The 18,972-nt window shown below is 43.2% G+C and overlaps 1 protein-coding gene across 2 annotated transcripts in view; it reads right to left on the bottom strand.

Annotated features, from left to right (window-relative positions):
- NBEA (neurobeachin) overlaps positions 1-6,605 on the bottom strand; it is a 241,553-nt gene extending 234,948 nt beyond the window's left edge. The window contains exon 1 of one of the 2 annotated variants that reach the window (XM_053456345.1): positions 5,853-6,605. In XM_053456345.1, coding sequence (XP_053312320.1) covers positions 5,853-6,059 — 207 coding nt within the window. In that variant the 5' untranslated portion in view covers positions 6,060-6,605. The remainder of the gene's footprint in view (positions 1-5,852) is intronic. The other variant, XM_053456346.1, reaches the window with a different exon arrangement.
- Positions 6,606-18,972: the final 12,367 nt, after the last annotated feature.

Raw genomic sequence — 18,972 nt, forward strand, 5'->3', positions numbered from 1 at the left:
GTCGGAAAAGCTGCCAGCCAGCTTGTTCATTCACCCGGGCCAGCACAGTACAACGATCCTCTGCAGGTAGCCACAGCCTACATCAGCCCCACCGCCACACAACAGGTCCATCAGCGAGCAAGTAGCCGCATCGTCGCCCGGCTCTCACGCTGAAGGCCTAATTGCATTTCAGATACACAGTACAAGGCACTATATCGGAACATAAACAAGTAAAAGAGGAAGAGAGATGAATATTCTGGTTTAATACGTAAAATGTTTACCGCTAGACTACGTGTAAGAGGACAGGAACAGTCAAGGTTATGAAGGTCGTCCGTGCACATATTCCCTAATCCCATTCTCCAGCACCGCATTAGCAAGAGACAGTTTGTATTGGTACAGAGAGCGTTCATGCAGATAATAGCACTGTATTACAGAGGCAATAATACTTAAACGTGAGTCTAGATGAGCACAGTTGGGGAAGGATTAAATATGTATGGAAAACGTTTACTCATCTGCATCTTTTTCTTGTAAACATAATTATAGTTACATTGTTCTCTCAGCACCAAGATATCAAATGAGAAACCCTGTTTGTTCTGAAATACGTTAGTTAACGTATTGGCCATCTGATAATATGAAAAAATTTTATTTAAGCAAAAAAGGTGTGTGTATATATATATATATATATATATATATATATATATATATATATATATAAATATGACTTATTACCAGCCGGGCCCCACAACTCACTACAAGCAGGTAAGGTTCCTATTACATGAGAGAGTATGCAGGAGAGTTGAGTTTCGGCTTCTTGAGTTCACCATACAATATAAAGAGCCAATCCCAGTGAGCTTCTGCTGCAGGCACAGTTGGCTGGACCTGGATAATGTATAGTGAAATCAGAAAGATCAAAGTCACCTTGCACATTGAGTGATGCATTATACAGGGCCGGCTCAGTCCCTCTTGCAGGAAAAATCTACAAGTGTTGGCCCTTCATAATGAATAGTGCAATGAGGGAGTTAAACTCTCGTTCGGTGTATGCTGTTGCTAAATAGGCCAGTGACAAGGGAGATCTCTGATCTTGCACCAAGCCGACAGAATCCATACACTGCTTTAAGTCATGCAGTGACGGGATATGACATCATTTATCACGGCACTCTGCAGCAAGGATGGCGGTTGTGGAGGGGGTGGCTGAGGGTGCTGCCTTGGGTCAGGCCTAGGGCAGCACCGAAAGGTAAATACGTCACTGGGATTACATACGGAGCACTTTAATACAGATTTTCTTTAGAGAGGTGTCGGGATTATAGATTGTCCCTTTAAACTAGTTCCGTAGCCATTGCTGCTAACCGACTGCCGTGGTGCCCGCTTTCAGCAGCTGCTAATCACAGATCACGTTTAATCCGAGCGTCTGAAATGCTGCTGGAGAACACATCTTTAAGTACATCTTAGCAGAGGAGTCTGCAGGATTCCTGCTGCCGCCGAGGATATTAGGGTGCCCGAGGCAGCTTGTAACGCAGCGAGGAGACGCTGAAATATAGGATTGCTACTGGAATCCAATCCCTCTGCTATGAAGTTCCTTGGCAATACACTTTAAAAAGAGTACATCTAAAGCCATCTGCAAGAGCAGGATTTCTCAAGCTATTAACCCCTTTGTTGCCAGCTCAGTGTGTAACGCTTGGCACAGCCCTTTGGCACGCAAATATTTCCTATGTGTTTACAGAAGGACGGGTGCCAAAGGTGCTCCGCAGATGGTTCATTTGAATGAACAGACTTCCTGCTATATGCACCCGTTGGAATCATCCGATTAAAAGCAACCATCTGACGCAAGGCATTTATTCCCAAAATACCTACTAAGTGTCCAGATCAGCAACCGTACAGAGATGACCTCTAACCTTCCAATTTCCGGTTGTATATTGGTGAATGATGAATGATGAAATAAAGAAGCAGCACAGAAGAAGGAGTTCGGGGGCCAAAATAGTTGCTTATATGGAAACACTGTACGTGGATAAAACTGCCCGGTGCGTTACCTGCATCATCCTCAAACCCCCAAGGCTCCTTTACCATACATATCACACATTGTATATTAATCGTATATATACATATCTCTATATATAATCACTATAGGGATCAAAGAGAGAAATACAGTAAAAATGAAAAGTAATACGTTTTTTTTTTTTGTCCAGGTAGAACACTTAGGGCTATCTATTTATTAGCGGTTCTGCTCCAATTAATAACACTGTACACACTAGGTTGGGAACCGTAGAATTTTATTATTAAACAGAAACATTTAATATAAGTGTAGTAACTGCAGGGCATCTGGAAACCCCTCACCCTACTAAGTTCTTAACTTTAAGAGAAGCATTCTCTCAACATCATACATTCTTTACTCAAACTATAAATATTGCAAGATATTTAAAAACATGCCAAATTTAAGGCTTGATTGAAAGCTAAAAGGAGTTTCCTTTCTTCACTACATGTTATGAAATTAGGAGAAGCATATATCGTTTCCACCTAATATGATCTGTGCAGAGAACATGTTAATCGGCTTGAAAATGAGAATGCCTAGAATAATATAGGAGTTTCCAACCATAATTTGTTAAATCAGAGGGAGCTCAGAGAGCAGACCTGAACTTTACAAGAAAGCATCAGTAAAAGGGCCGCGGGGGGCTGGGTTGTATGGTTGGATCTCTGGTCAGAGCTCATCTAGAGTCTCGCGTACAGTTCTAGAGACCCCATCCCCAGAAGGATTCCAACATTGGAGAGAGTTTAAAGGAGGGCGACTTTCTTATAAATACATGCGTTCTCTGCTTGAAAATATGATTAACAAACACCAAAGGTTGCCTCTAGACACTAAAGTCGTATGTATATGGTGGCACTTGTAGCCTTTACCCAACAACAACATAATATCCATTTCACAAACATTTGGTTAAAAAAGAAAAAAAAACTCTCCGTCATATGGATAGACAGTTGTTATTTGTGTTACCCCTGCGAAGTCACCCATCTGGTATTAAATAATTGAAACATACAATGTATTTTATAGTGATTATAGGTAATTTTCCCATTTTTAGAGACTGCAACATCTCAGCCCATTTACTCCTACTCTAAAAACCTCTAACCTTATTTTATTCTTGGTCTTGCTTTAGATTCAGGGTAGCCCTATGATTATCATTACACATTATATATCTATATATATCTATATCTATATCTATATATATAGAGGGAGAGAGATATATAGATATATATATATATAGTACAAACTGGTACAAAAGGACAAGGCGACCCTGCTCTTGTGAGCTTACAATCTAGTCGGTGGTTGATGGGTGAGTGAAACAGAGAAGACCTTATCCCATACAAGTTTCAATCCCCCCCCCCCCGTATAAACACTGCCACCTCTGTAGTATTCGTAACGTTTTAGGGTATATTACAGATCTCTAGTAAAAGTTTGAATCAAAAAAGAGAGAGACAAAACGCTTAAGGAATTCTGCCGAACGCTAATCTGTTCTCCAAGCAAAGACGGGGATGACTTTGGAGCCAAGAGTTGTCACCAAATAAATTCATTTATTTTCTTACGTCATCGTGTAGCAGCCCGTTACCCAGAATGCACTGCTGCTGCAGCTGCTCTCCAAGCGGCACCCGGCTGATTAGCTTCCTGCTGATAAGAGCATCATGTCCCTCATTCCACACACAATGCACATTCAGAAAATAGGAGATACCTTCGCGGGCAAGAAGGGAACAATGCATGGATTCTACAGGAGCCACAAATGATTCATTGTGATTATTCTTACGCTTACACGGCTCCAAAAGAACAGTCAGCCTTCCACGTGAATGTGAAGAATGTAAAATATTAATAGCGGCCATGCACCGCATATTGATAAAGGGACATTATATATATTATATAGAATATATATAGAGAGAGAGAGAATATATTATAGTAAAGCAAACAGCGTCTACAAGCAACGCTCGGAACCTTGTGCAAATATTTTCACCTTGGCACCTTAGCAAGGTAATCACAGATTCAGAAGGTATTATGCACCCAGTAAGACATATTAAAATAATCCACTCCTCTCCTCCGTGCCGCAGCAGCACCTCCTTGTTTCCTGCACTCGGTCAAATGCAAATATACCAGCAGAACATCAGCACATCCAGGGAGGAGGAGGAGGAGGACGTGTGAAATAAGGGAGACCGGATTCTGGAAGCCAAAACTTTACAAGAACAGCATTATGCGTGTGATAAATCGCAGCAATGAGACGTTTCCAAGGCCTGGCCGGAAGGGTATTACTATATACACTGGAAAAAGATGGACCCGGCTCAACACCAATACCCATGGACGGCATTCTCTTTAGATTCAGTATTCTGTGTGATATTCTTTATTATGTACTCAAATCACAAAGGCACTGCTCCCGTCACTAAGCTTCCCTGTTGCCTTTAGGTTCCAACAAGCAGCAACCTATTCAAAAGAAGCCACTATATTCTATAGAGACAGGTGGGGGAGGGGAGCTGGGTCATGGAGGCTCAAAGGAACAGTGCTTCACATTTTGAGACGGGGTAAAGGCAGGAGCGAATGCAAATCGTTTTCTGCATATAGATCTATAAACGCATTGAGCCCCCGGGCACCGAAAGTGGCTTCTGTGAATACCTTTATCATCGAGAACCAAAAGATTATTCATATCTCCAAGCGACTTTAATGTACAGGTTATAGAACATACATTTTTATATAGCACCATCATATTCCACAGCACTGAACAATTACATACAAAGCCTGGACAAGGCAGACAACACGTGCCCTTCAACATAATCCAATCTGCGATTCAAAGAGATGTGTAGGAGGCCTGTTTATAGGTATATATTCTATAAGAAGAACGGCCACATAACAAAGGGCAGAGTTCTCAGAATACTATAGAAATGCCGGCCCGCGGATGCCAGCCATGCAGCCGGCCCGCGGATACCAGCCATGCAGCCGGCCCGCGGATACCAGCCATGCAGCCGGCCCCCTTTCTATATACACATTTTGGATAATGCAAGTGAGAAGCCAGCAGAATATAGGGGCGATTCATAGCATTCAACAGCATCACATATGCAGATATAGCAGAATCAGGCCTATCTGCTCTTAGCGCTTCCCTGGAAACCTTCATAAAGCATCATCACGTGTATGTATAGGTGCAATGCCCCCCATGTACAGGTGCGATACCCCCCTCCTCCCTATATATAGGTGCAATACACCAAAATGCACATCACAGCCTTAGGTGCTCTAACAGGATCTGCAGGAATCACTATGGCCAAGGTACAAAGCCACTTCATTCACAAGACAAGGCATGATATAAGTGACCCTCCGGGGTCATCACACGCAGCCCCTCATCACACACATTAACCCTTTCACAGACAAAGGACTCCTTTATGGCACCATAAAGCCCTGTTGCGATCTGATGTTCGCCTTCCGAACACCCCGTTATACGGAGCAGACACGTACATTAATAACTATGAATGCAGTACGGCAGCCCGTGCCAACACCGTAACCACAGCATACGGCCAATCACACCAAACGCTGCTCTGGGAATACTGCTTTTTAACCCCTTTGCTGCCCTCTGGCTCTGCTCGGTATGATGTGCAGAAATGCCGGAGCGGCAGCTGGAATAAGCGGGGATGCTGTATTGTTCACACCGATCACCATCAGCACCAGCAGTGACAGCGCGCGCCCTCACCGTACGCGGGGGTCCTCTGTAGCCATATGTAACACGGGGGTCATTAGTGCATTTAACCCTTTCCCACCCAAACGGAACGTGATGAGTAATCTAACAAAACGAGGGCTCTCTGCTCGGTATGTCTGCAGCACCCCTAGAGGGTCTGGTGGGCTATCTTGGGGGTCTCCTCCTTACCAGGTTGAGCACGGTCTCCACGATGTCCCTGTTGCTGACCTCCCCGACCTGAATGAGCCCGATAAGGACGGCGAATTTCATCCTGATGTTGCGTATGGGTACGGACGGGTTGATGACCCCGCCGGGCAGCACCATGGAGCCCGTGCCCGCTGAGACTCCGGGGGGCTCCGGGCACACGGCCCCAGCCAGCGGCTTGTCACTGGCCATCACTTCCCCCCCTCACAGCCACCCGATGCGATGGCTGCCGTCACCTAGCGCCGGGATAAAGTCCTGAGGATAACGACTGCGATCCAGGGAGGGCTGAGTCACCCGCCGGGCCCCGAAACAACACCCGACAAAAATACTGCTCAGTCACAATGAGGACTTAAACTAGTCCTGGTGATGAAATATGAGGAGGAGGCCGCTTTCACTGGCTGCTCCCCGTTTTCCGGGATTCTTCACACACCGAGCCCCCCTCCATCACCCTCCAGAGACCACCTGCCTGACACCGGCTCATGCACCACAAGCCCAGCGGGATGCAAGCCACGGAAGCTGGCGAAGCACCGGTGACAGGCGGCGGGATATGCCGGTTGGAGTAAGAGGTGTCACCAAATAACGGAGCGAATGGTCCTGCAGCGGCTGCAGCTGGCGTTGTTGTGATGAGAGCAGTCACCGCTTACTCCTCCGCCATGTTGACGCCCCCTGCCTGCGGTAGGATGCACTGCGCCTGCGCCACAGGCTCCAGGGGGCGGCGCCTAGCCCGCCTAGCGACCACTGGGATGGACAGGTGTGCAGGTGTATGGGGCATGGAGAGCCGATGAGAAGCGTCCCCCTGCGCGCAGGGGCTGACTAACGCCTTAACCCATAAGCACTAAGCGCAGAGAATCACACTGTACCCAGCAGCATCCTGCACGCGGGGACCCGTCGAATCCTTAGGCCATGGGGTAACCAGGTCGGCCATTTTTATTGACCAATACAAGTGCTGCCCTTCAGCATGTGTGATGTATGAACTCATAGAAGGAAACACTTATTCATACATGTAACATACTGTTATCTGCCTGCTTGAAGCAATGGCTTTATTCAATATAAATGCAGAAAGAGAGATTGAACCAATCGGTCCTTACCATGGAGGGCCTCAACAAGCATTGTGGTTTCACTAATTTCACCGTATCCACCAAAAATGTTCACGTCACAGACGCTTTTATATATATATATAATAAAAATAATGTATGAACCCGTTGGGTATCATGTATCATTTGTCCATTTTCATCTGTTGTACCTAAGGTGGGTCTCTACCTAATGTTTTTGCTAAGGGCCCCTGGAAACCTAGAGCCTACACTGGTGATGTGTTTTTTTTCTGGCTGACTACTTTAGCTTTATACTACGGCTGGCGAATTCATGATTTGTAGTATGTAGAGATACCTCTAGGTAGCAAAATACAGTATATTATCTCCATTATAAATCCCCATTATCTCTCAACACATACATTTCCTAGCTAAGCATCGACCAAATGATCTTGAGTTTTAAAGTGGTCCTATCACCATAGCAACCAATCAAATGGTCCAGTCAGCTGGAACATGCCATTGGGTTGCAATTGTCAAGATGTTACCATGTGTGAGCAGCTATAAACAAATGTATGTGTAATTGTGTGAGTGTGTTAGCGTGTGTGAGTACTAGCGTGAGTAAGGGTGTGTCTTAGAGTGAGCATGTAAATGTGTGTTCTAGTACATATGTTAGCTAACAGGGGGAACGTAGACTCAAGGGGCTAGGGCCACTTGTCTTTTTCTGCCATTCGAGCAAAAGATGCCAGTCCTCCACGGCTTAATCAGTTACTGTCCCTCTACACACTCCACTTTTACATACGCTGTCTGAACCAGTGAACAATAATTGACAAGGTGAAAATAGTAGAGCAGTAAGTTAATGCATTTCTTATTTTAATCTGTAAACACTATTCGTTTTTTTTTAGGGCACTGAACTGTAAAATGTAGGATTTAGGAGAAATGTCAGATTTACTTAAAGTTGAACTCTCAGATATGACTTCATTCACAGATTATGCAGGCTGTTCTGCTTGGATAATTTACTTAATATATTTTGTATCTGTTTTCATTACCAGGTTTGTAACCCACAGGATACCTTAAGAAATGTACTACAAAAGAAAGTAATAGATCGAGTGTATTAATAGTATAGTTTACTTTAAATACTTTGACAGCAAAAGCAATGCTGATCATAGTAAACTTTTACCTAGCACAGTATAAATTAATAAATAATAATCTACCAATTTTGCCAGAACCTGTTTATATAGGTCTTTACCTGCCTCGTTCCAAGATTAACAACAGGCAGGCTCATTCCCTGCACCTCAGAAGACTGGATAAGGACACACCAAAGTGAAAAGTCTGCCTTGATAGATTATTATCCCGGAACACAGTAAATCTAAACAATGGGTCATTTGTAAACAGCAATGTATAGACACAAAATTGGTTATATATATATATATATATATATATATATATATATATAACCAAAGAAAAATGGGCACTCACGGGTCTTTGTAGTAAAGTGCATTAAACACTAGTTTATTTCAATCGAGCATCAGAATGGGGAAGAAAAGTGGATTTAAGTGACTGAACGTGGCGTGGTTGTTGGTGCCAGATGGGCTGGTTTGAGTGTTTCAGAAACCACTGATCTACTGGGATTTTCACGCACAAGCATATCTAGGGTTTAGAGAGAATGGTCCCAAAAAGGGAAAATATCCAGTGAGCGGCAGTTCTGTGGACGAAAATGCCTTGTTGGTGTCAGAGGGGAATGGGCAGACTGGTTCGAGATGACAGAAAGGTAACAGTAACTCAAATAACCACTCATTACAACCAAGGTATGCAGAATACCATCTCTGAACGCACAACACGTCGAACCTTGAAGCAGATGGGCTACAGCAGCAGAAGATCACACCGTGCGCCACTCCTGTCAACTAAGAACAGGAAACTGGGGCTACAATTCGCACAGACTCACCAAAATTGGACAATGGAAGACTAGAACAACGTTGCCTGGTCTGATGAGTCTCGATTCCAGCTGCGATATTCAGATAGCAGGGTCAGACTTTGACGTAAACAACATGAAAACATGGATCCCTCCTCTCTTGTATCAACGGTTCAGGCTGGTGGTGTAATGGTGTCGGGGACGTTTTCTTGACACATTTTGGGGCCCTTAGTACCAATTGGCCATTGTTTTAACGTGACAGCCTGAGTATTGTTGCTGACCATGTCAATCCCTTTATAACCACAGTGTACCCATCTTCTGATGGCTGCTTCCAGCAGGATAATGCACCATGTCACAAAGCTCACATCATCTCAAACTGGTTTCTTGAACACAACAATGAGTTCGCTGTACTCCAATGGCCTCCACAGTCACCAGATCTGTAACATACAGTAAGCATCTCTCTCCCTTTAAGGGAAGAGGACTCTGGACAGGAACAGGAAGTGGGGGATTGGCTTGCTGGGAGCTGGGACATGGAAGGAGGAATATGGTGATGTTAAGAAACAAAATAAAGAAAGTTGCTGTTAAAAGTCATCTCTGAGTGTCTGCAGTTTATGACAATATTACAAGATCTAAATCCAGGGGAGGGCTGGCAGCCTAAGGCCTGGGGGGCAAGTCTAGTCAACTGGCCCATTGCACCATCATAGCGGCTGCGAGCGACATTGAAAGCGGCCGTCGTGCGGCAGTCACTCCACCAGCGCCTAATGAAATTAAAGTGGCCGGCGTGCAGGCACCGCATGCCTCAGCTCTTCATCACACCACTTTTAAGACGTGGGAAGAGGAGCTGAGGCATGGCCATTGGGTCTGACAGCCGCATGATGCAGGGTCGTACCTAGAGTATTTGGCACCTGTGGCAGACCCTGTATGTGGCAACCCACACACACACACACTTTAAAACTGCATAGTTTCTATGGTTAGGCAAACATTGACAGGGGTACAGCATAACTGTTATCATTATATACTTAGGGATTACGCAGCACCACCGTCAATGTGTGCCTATACATTGAGCCAGACACTGACAACCCCTATCACTATATACTAAGCCAAACATTGATGTGGTGTAGGCTTACCACTTTAGTGACTGGCATAGTATATAGTAGGGATGCACCGAAATGAAAATTCTGTACTGAAACTGAAAATTCAGCATTCACTTGGCCAAAACTGAAAAAAAAACAAAAAAAAAAACTTTAAAATACTTTATTAAAAGTAACACAAAAAATAAAACAAAAAAATCAACAACAATATTAACATTATATATATATATATATATATATATATACACACATACACATATATATAACAACAATCACAATCCTATCATGCCCAGGTTCTAGCATGTGCTGGCTGACTTAGCATGATAGGAGTGTGATTGCTGTTTGCAATTATATATATATATATATATATATATATATATATATATTAATACTAAATTATTCTGTCCAATAAAAGTGTTAACACACCGAAGTTGGACCAAAAAATAATTTATAACAGCAATCACACTCCTATCATGCCTAGGCAGCCACTACATGCTGGAATCTGGGCATGAAAGGAATGTGATTACGGACTCCCTATGCCAAGCTATCCCCCAACACTTACACATCCATGCTATCTGAAACCCTCACTCACAAACATTCAGCATAACACCCATCACTCTCACACACTTACATTCAGCATAACACCCATCACTCTCACACACTTACATTAGGCATAACACCCATCACTCTCACACACTTACATTCAGCATAACACCCATCACGCTCACACACTTACATTCAGCATAACACCCATCACTCTCACACACTTACATTCAGCATAACACCCATCACTCTCACACACTTACATTTAGCATAACACCCATCACTCTCACACACTTACATTTAGCATAACACCCATCACTCTCACACACTTACATTTAGCATAACACCCATCACTCTCACACACTTACATTCAGCATAACACCCATCACTCTCACACACTTACATTCAGCATAACACCCATCACTCTCACACACTTACATTCAGCATAACACCCATCACTCTCACACACTTACATTCAGCATAACACCCATCACTCTCACACACTTACATTCAGCATAACACCCATCACTCTCACACACTTACATTCAGCATAACACCCATCACTCTCACACACTTACATTTAGCATAACACCCATCACTCTCACACACTTACATTTAGCATAACACCCATCACTCTCACACACTTACATTCAGCATAACACCCATCACTCTCACACACTTACATTCAGCATAACACCCATCACTCTCACACACTTACATTTAGCATAACACCCATCACTCTCACACACTTACATTCAGCATAACACCCATCACTCTCACACACTTACATTCAGCATAACACCCATCACTCTCACACACTTACATTCAGCATAACACCCATCACTCTAACACACTTACATTCAGCATAACACCCATCACTCTCACACACTTACATTCAGCATAACACCCATCACTCTCACACACTTACTAATCCACTCTCTCCTACCTTTTCTTCTTTCACTCTCACTTTTCCTCTTCCTCCTCTTCTTCTACTTCTTCTTCCTCTTCTTCTTCCTGTCCTTCCGGTGTACTGAGCGCGAAAGACGGTGGGCGTGGCTTCAGTGTTGTGCGCCGGGATTTGACATCAAGTCCCGGCGCACAGTTGCCGCGCGCACCGTTTCTGAAGGCGTGCCGGCATGGTGGCAGCCCTCAGATGAGCGGCAGCCGGGGCGGACCGCCTCCCCCCCCCCCGCCAGGTACGCATGACGGCCGCATTCAATCCTGCTCGCGGCCGCTTAGTTTTTTACTTTGCGGCCGCAGCCGCATTGAATGCCTGTCTGCCGGTCGTCCGTCCGGCCCACCGGCCCGGATTTAGGGCGGCCTGGGGGGCAATTGCCCCCCGGCCCAGCCCGCCCCTGCCAATAGAGCACCTTTGGGATGTAGTGGAATGGGAGATTCGCATCATTGATGTGCAGCTGACTGCGTGATGCCATCATGTGCATATGGACCAAAATATCTGAGGAATGTTTCTAGCACCTTGTGAAAAGTATGCCATGATGGAATGATGGATGAAGGCAAAAGGGGGTCCAACCCGGTACAAGCAAGGTGTACCTGATAAAGTGGCCAGTAAGTGTATGTGTATATATTAGGGCTGCAACAACTAATCGATAAAATCGATAATAATCGATAATGAAATTCGTTGCCAAAAAATTCGTTGAAAAATACCCCTCATTATATAATCCGTTTGAGTGACTCACAGCAGCAGCTCCTACTTACCGGTCCCTCCCTGTAATCACTGTGACAACTGGCCCCGCCCCTTCCTTCTCCCAGAAGGCCAGAACCACATGGCTGTGACACTCATCTAACTGGAAGTATAAAATTAATATTTGGGCTACTGAAAGTTAGGGGAGGTGGGGGTTAATTTAGGGGCAGTTATGGTTAATGGGGTGTTTAGGGTTAATTTAGGGGCAGCTATGGTTAATGGGGTGTTTAGGGTTAATTTAGGAGCAGCTGTGGTTAATGGGGTGTTTGGGGTTAATTTGAGGCAGTTGTGGTTAATGGTGTTTTTAGGGTTAATTTAGGGGCTGTTGTGGTTGACAGGGTCTTTAGGGTTAATTTAGGGGATGCTGTGGTTAATGGAGTGTTTAGGGTTAATTTAGGGGCAGTTATGGTTAATGAGGTGTTTAGGGTTAATTTAGGGTAGTTGTTTTGATGGGGTATTTAGAGTTAATTTAGGGGTAGTTATGGACTGAGAGTTAATTTGATTAATAAAGTTAACTTAAGGTGCAGTTAGAGATAAAGGGGGGCAGACTAAAGGGAATCTAAATCCTGGGGGCAGTGAAGATTAACCCAGTACTTATTTATAAAAGTATGGTGTCAGTGTGCTGTGAACGCGTCTGTGACTCTATGAGGGGACTATGAGATATCTGGGGGTATACGGCATATCTGGGGAGGACAGAATGACATATCTGGGGGTATAAGGCATATACATTATATAAGGCATATGTGGGGAGGGCAGTGTGGCATGTCTGGTGAGGACGGAGTGGTGTATCAGGGTGTATAAGGCATATCTGGGGCCACAGTGGCATATCTGGGGGTAGAGTGGAGTGGCATATGTGGGGAGGGCAGCGTGGCATATCTGGGGATAGAGTAGAGTGGAGTGGCATATGTGGGGAGGGCAGCGTGGCATGTCTGGGAGGCAGTGTGGCATTTCTGGGGAGGATGGAGTGGTGTATCAGGGGGTATAAGGCGTATCAGGCACAATGGCATATGTGGGGGTGGAGTGGTATATGTGGGAGGCAGCATGGAGTGGCATATGTGGGAGGCAGCGTGGAGTGGTATATGTGGGAGGCAGCGTGGAGTGGTATATGTGGGAGGCAGCGTGGAGTGGTATATGTGGGAGGCAGCGTGGAGTGGTATATGTGGGAGGCAGCGTGGAGTGGCATATGTGGGAGGCAGCGTGGAGTGGCATATGTGGGAGGCAGCGTGGAATGGTATATGTGGGAGGCAGCGTGGAGTGGTATATGTGGGAGGCAGCGTGGAGTGGTATATGTGGGAGGCAGCGTGGAGTGGCACATGTGGGAGGCAGTGTGGCATATGTGGGAGGCAGCGTGGAGTGGCATATGTGGGAGGCAGCATGGAGTGGTATACGTGGGAGGCAGCGTGGAATGGTATATGTGGGAGGCAGCGTGGAGTGGTATATGTGGGAGGCAGCGTGGAGTGGTATATGTGGGAGGCAGCATGGAGTGGTATATGTGGGAGGCAGCGTGGAGTGGTATATGTGGGAGGCAGCGTGGAGTGGTATATGTGGGAGGCAGCGTGGAGTGGTATATGTGGGAGGCAGCATGGAGTGGTATATGTGGGAGGCAGCGTGGCATATGTGGGAGGCACCGTGGCATGTCTGGGAGGCAGCATGGCAAGCCTGGGCTCAAATGTGCCTCAATTGGGGGGGCTGGTTGGGAAATAAAGACAAGAAATGCATTTTATCAAAGTTTTTTTTATTCTGCTGTTTGTATGTAACATCATTTGTTTATAACATTATTTTAAATAAATGAAAAATTTACATTCATTTTTTTTATCCGATTAATCGACAAAATAATCGGTCAACTAATCGATTATGAAAATAATCATTAGTTGCAGCCCTAGTATATATATATATATATGTATATATTTATTTATTATGTATGTAAAATCATAATCATGTCCTTTGACAAATTCTTTTTGCATATTGGTGTTTACATTATACTCTACTTATATTCTACTTTATTAAGCTTAAATATGCCCTAAAACTTCACTCAGACCTGCAGTTGTCTTTCTAGTGGGGGAAATTGGAAAGAAACAAACTAGTAGGGATATACTGAGCCTATGAAGTTCACAATCAATAGAAGCAATACGTTGTGTCTCTATTTACATTTACAGAAAGCTGAGACAGTAGTCACTAAAAACACAATTTAAGGAAATGCACCTTCTCTTGGGGTATGACAAACAGGGTCAGTGACAATCTCACTAGCAAATATACTAATTCCGTGCACGCACACCAACATATCCCAACGCAGACATACAAACACTAACATATCTGAGGACACACACATTAACATACCCAGACACACAAATACGCACGCTAACAGACACATGCTAACATATCTAGACACACAGCAACAGACATAGACAAAGATATACTGTACCATGAGATCCAGTATATTATGTTTTTATGCTCACGTAGCATATGGGTGCGAATATCCAGCTGTTGCCCGCAAACTGCAGCACCTGATCTGCCACTCATGTGGTGGCAACTTTGGTGTAAAAAAACATTAGGGCTGCTTTCAATGAACACAATATTCCAAATCAGAAGTTAGGCATCACCAGAGGTGACACAATAGTAGGCTGTAAAGAAATCTGCCAAAACTTTTCATTATTAACATTTATAAAGTGACCCTCAATTATCCCCATAGTTACAGGAAATATGCTAAATGAGGTTACACATTACCTAAAGTCCCAATACAAATAAGTCCCAAATTACATTGAAATTAATTGCATGTTACCTCTAACTTCATTGAAATCAATAAAATTAATTAATTATTAATTGACCCCTGTAGCGTAGATGGAAGTAGCAGCATAGCCTAGCCTCGAACGGGGGTTAATGACTCTGACCCAAGAATAATTAATAGTTTTCCTAATGTCACAAATTTAAATAATGTTTTACTTCAAGGGTTTGTTGTAGACAGTTTATTGTACCACAGAGAATATTGCACCTGGCAGCTCAAAAATTAAGATAATGAACCCAAGCCTGTGTCATTAATACAACTAATATCGACTAAAATATCACCTGCTGACCTCTTAATCAAAAACCATTCTCTGATGATATACTGTTTTAGAGACACCCCTGTCACGCATGTCCAGCACCAACCATAGAGCCACGGTTTAATAAGCCTTGGGGTTCAGAATGTTTCATGATATGTTTTACAAAATCTGTCAATTTATGAGCATTCTGCAAGTAAAAAAAAATGGCGATATCTGTATCAGGGAACACCATTTGCACATTCTGTAGAGGGACAAAATGAACATCAGCTCTGGGTCTGGTCTTCAGAATGTGCAAATGGTGTTCCCTGATACAGATATCTTCATAGATCACAACCTAGTACAGCAACAGAAGGGGCAACATTAATACTATGTGAATCATGATTGAACCAGATCATAAAGAGGGACTGTTTCAGCAGGTATTGAGGAAAATAAATGTGCTCAGAAAAATAAATACAATTTTAATTAAAGGTTCTGTTCCACTTAGTGGACCTTTTAAAATACCCCAAGATGAGTGCTGCATCATGTACAGAGACGTCACAGAAACCTGTCATTTAGTTTAATGCTCCTTGACACTTAAACATTGTTTAAATGTTTATTGAAATAATAGAGTTGCCTAGAATCAGAGTCCTGTCATTCCTCCAAAGTCCATCTCTTTGTTTTGCATCCCAGCAGTCTGACTGCATACAGCAACTTCCACCTGCCATTTCATGCTTGTGCACATGAAACAGCAAACCCCACTTCTACATACCCTAATATAATGTGACGTGACTGATTTATAATGTGAGACAGGTGTAACAGGAGTCATAGGTGTGATTGAGTGAGGTGTTTTGTGTGATTGATGTGATGGGAGTGATGTGTGACGGGTGGGGTGTGCCCTCTGGTATACAGTAGGTGTGATTGAGTGAGGTGTTTTGTGTGAGAGGTGTGATTGGAGTGATGTGTGTTAGGTGTGAGGGAGTGAGGTGTTTTGTGTGACAGGTCTCTTTAAACTAGAAGACCTTGAAAAATGAATACGTTTATACCACAGAAGCACCTAATGATATCAAATATCTAGGAAGCTTGAGAAAAAATGTCTATGGGGAACAGCACATTTAAACAATTCAATTTACAAATAGGTTTTCTGCTGTGATACATATTATCGTAACTTTTTAGGAAACAGCGATTTGGGTCTCAAAGAGGGAGATCTGGGAGATGTGAAGTGATGGCTTGATGTTGGTTTGCTCTTCATAGAAATAGCTGTACTATCACTACTGTAAAAGACCAGGCAAGGCCAAGGAAAATGATCAGTAACTTGTTGAGAGATTATATAAGGTATATTTTCAGTATGATATTAAAATGTTAGAGGTTGTCCCAGTTAAATGCCTGTAACGATCTGTTCGGATGATACATGTTTTATCGTACATAGGCACAGTGTGACATTAGTGGAATGCAGCAACTTCAAAAGGACATCTGCAGAGAAAAATAAATTTAGTATTATTTACTTGTCAGATAAATGCATTTGAACTTGCATGCCATGCATAATGTTTTCACGGTAGCTTGATACAAATAAGATTTTTTTACAGTGCTAGCAATGTTACTTTTAGTTCAAATAGCAACATACTATTTGTCAGCAGAGAAGAGTTATTATCCATCTAGTCTTGCCATGTTTTCTGCCTGCTGTAAAATGTCAAACCTTCCTTGTGATGTAAAACTTACATTGTATCTAAACAGATATACAGTGCAGCGTTATGAGGTCACCAAGAAAGGAAAGATTTTGTGCTTCGTTTGTAGGTGTTAGTAAAATAATATTGCCCTGATTTATGTGGTATGTCCCCAGAGCAAAAATTACCTTGATGACTATGATATTGGTGCACTAATAGAAGAGAGGAGTGAAGTAGCACCACCCTCAACCATGTATGCCTCACCCATTTTATCATAACCTAGAGGCACCTGAAATTACTCTTTTCAATGGACTCCACTCCAAAACTGCTGCTGCCAACTGCTGCTTCACAAAACTGACAGGTGGATGTGGTGTAGACCTTCCCGCATATGTTTCCAGTTACTTTGTCCACTTGCAGTCCTGCACTGAATTCTTGCTAAGCATCCTGCATGGGACATTCCAGGTACCTAAATATATGGGCCTAACCATGGGCCTAGAGTGGACCAGGTGGTTGCTCAGTCAAGGACCAATGGTCTGACACTGGAAGGGCCCCAGACCTAGACATTACCGGGCAATATTTTTTTTCAAAATAGAGGGCCAACAGCATATTGTTCTGAACGGGCCCTGATGGTGTAGGTCCAACCCTGCAAGAGGTCAAGCACTTTGTTGTGAGACGAGGTGATAAAAGTTCAGGAGAGACAACTTAGGCTGAACAGTCTGCAGGTTATTTGGCAAAAGGGAGCAGATAAATGGGTGGCACACTATTGTTAATGGTTCTTCAGGCTAGGTCCCGGAGCTTGAAATCTAATCTGAAGGGTATGTAGAGCCAGCAAAGGGACTGGCATTTGAAAGCAGCAGATGAGTTAGGTAGGGGATTCTGGTTGAGTGTCATTACACAGTTGAAGGCTAATTAACCCCTTTGTGACAAAGGCTGATTTTATTTTTTGTACCCTTCGTGACAAAGGCTGTTTTAACATTTCTGCGCTGCTCATGTTTAGCTGTAATTTTCTTCTTTCTCGTTTACTGAACCCACACAAGTTATATTTTTTTTCAGGATAAGAAAGCCTTTCTTTAGATGTCATTGTTTTGATTGTATCATATCATTTACCATTGAAAAATATAAAATATAAGGAAAAATTTAGAAAAAAATGACTTTTTCTGACTTTTACTTGAAAAATCTTTTTTTTAAAAAAGCTATAAAAGCTAATGAAAAAACCTGCTACATATATTTTACTGTTTGTCCTGAGTTTATAAATACCCAATGTTTTTATGTTTTTCTGCTTTTTTCTGCACGCAAGTAGGGTTTTGCTATTTCAAAACCATTTTTTCCATATCTGGTAATTCTTCCCCCCATGTGCCATTTCGGGTATCTTTGAAGCCGGTCAATACAATTTACCCCATCAAACCATACATTTTTGAAGACTAGACACCCCAGGGTATTTCAGATGTTAATATTTTAACTCTTTCCATGCACTAATTCTACCGCCAGTCTTTGTCAAACTTTGCAGTAGTTATTGTTTTGCATTTTTTTCCACACACATTTTAATCATGTATGAATTTATAGCTTCTGGTATATGTCACTGTCACACAACACCCAAACATGTGTTTAGCAACAACCCCCGAGTACAGTGATACCCCCCATGCATGAGTTTGCCTGGCTGTTTTGGGGCAAAAGGGCCCCATTTGAGGCATGCACATTTTTCAATGTTGAACTTTATTTGGTGATCCTGTGCCCATGCCCTATTTGGTACATCTTTGAGCCGGGCCAATTCAGTGTGCCCAATAAAACCATATATTTTTGAAAACTAGACTAGGGTATTTCAAATGCTGGTATTTTAACTCTTTCAATGCAGTAGTATTTTTTGTGTGTATTTTTCCCACACACGTTGTACTTTATGTATGAATTTATCACTGTCATACAACACCCCAATATGTGTTCAGCAACCGCTCCTGAGTACTGTGATACCACCCTTGCATGGGTTTGTCGGTTGGTTGGGGACGTGTGCATTTTTCAAATTGGAAATAAGACATATGGCCATCCTTTCCTCAATGTTTTTCTTTTTCATTTATTTTACTAAACACATGGTGATTAGAAAGCTGGGCTCCATTGACTTGCATGGTTGAATGCAGTACCTGTATTAAACCTGCAAGTGCA

Source organism: Spea bombifrons, chromosome 2 (assembly GCF_027358695.1).
Source record: "Spea bombifrons isolate aSpeBom1 chromosome 2, aSpeBom1.2.pri, whole genome shotgun sequence".
In the NCBI taxonomy this organism is placed as follows: Eukaryota; Metazoa; Chordata; class Amphibia; order Anura; family Pelobatidae; genus Spea; species Spea bombifrons.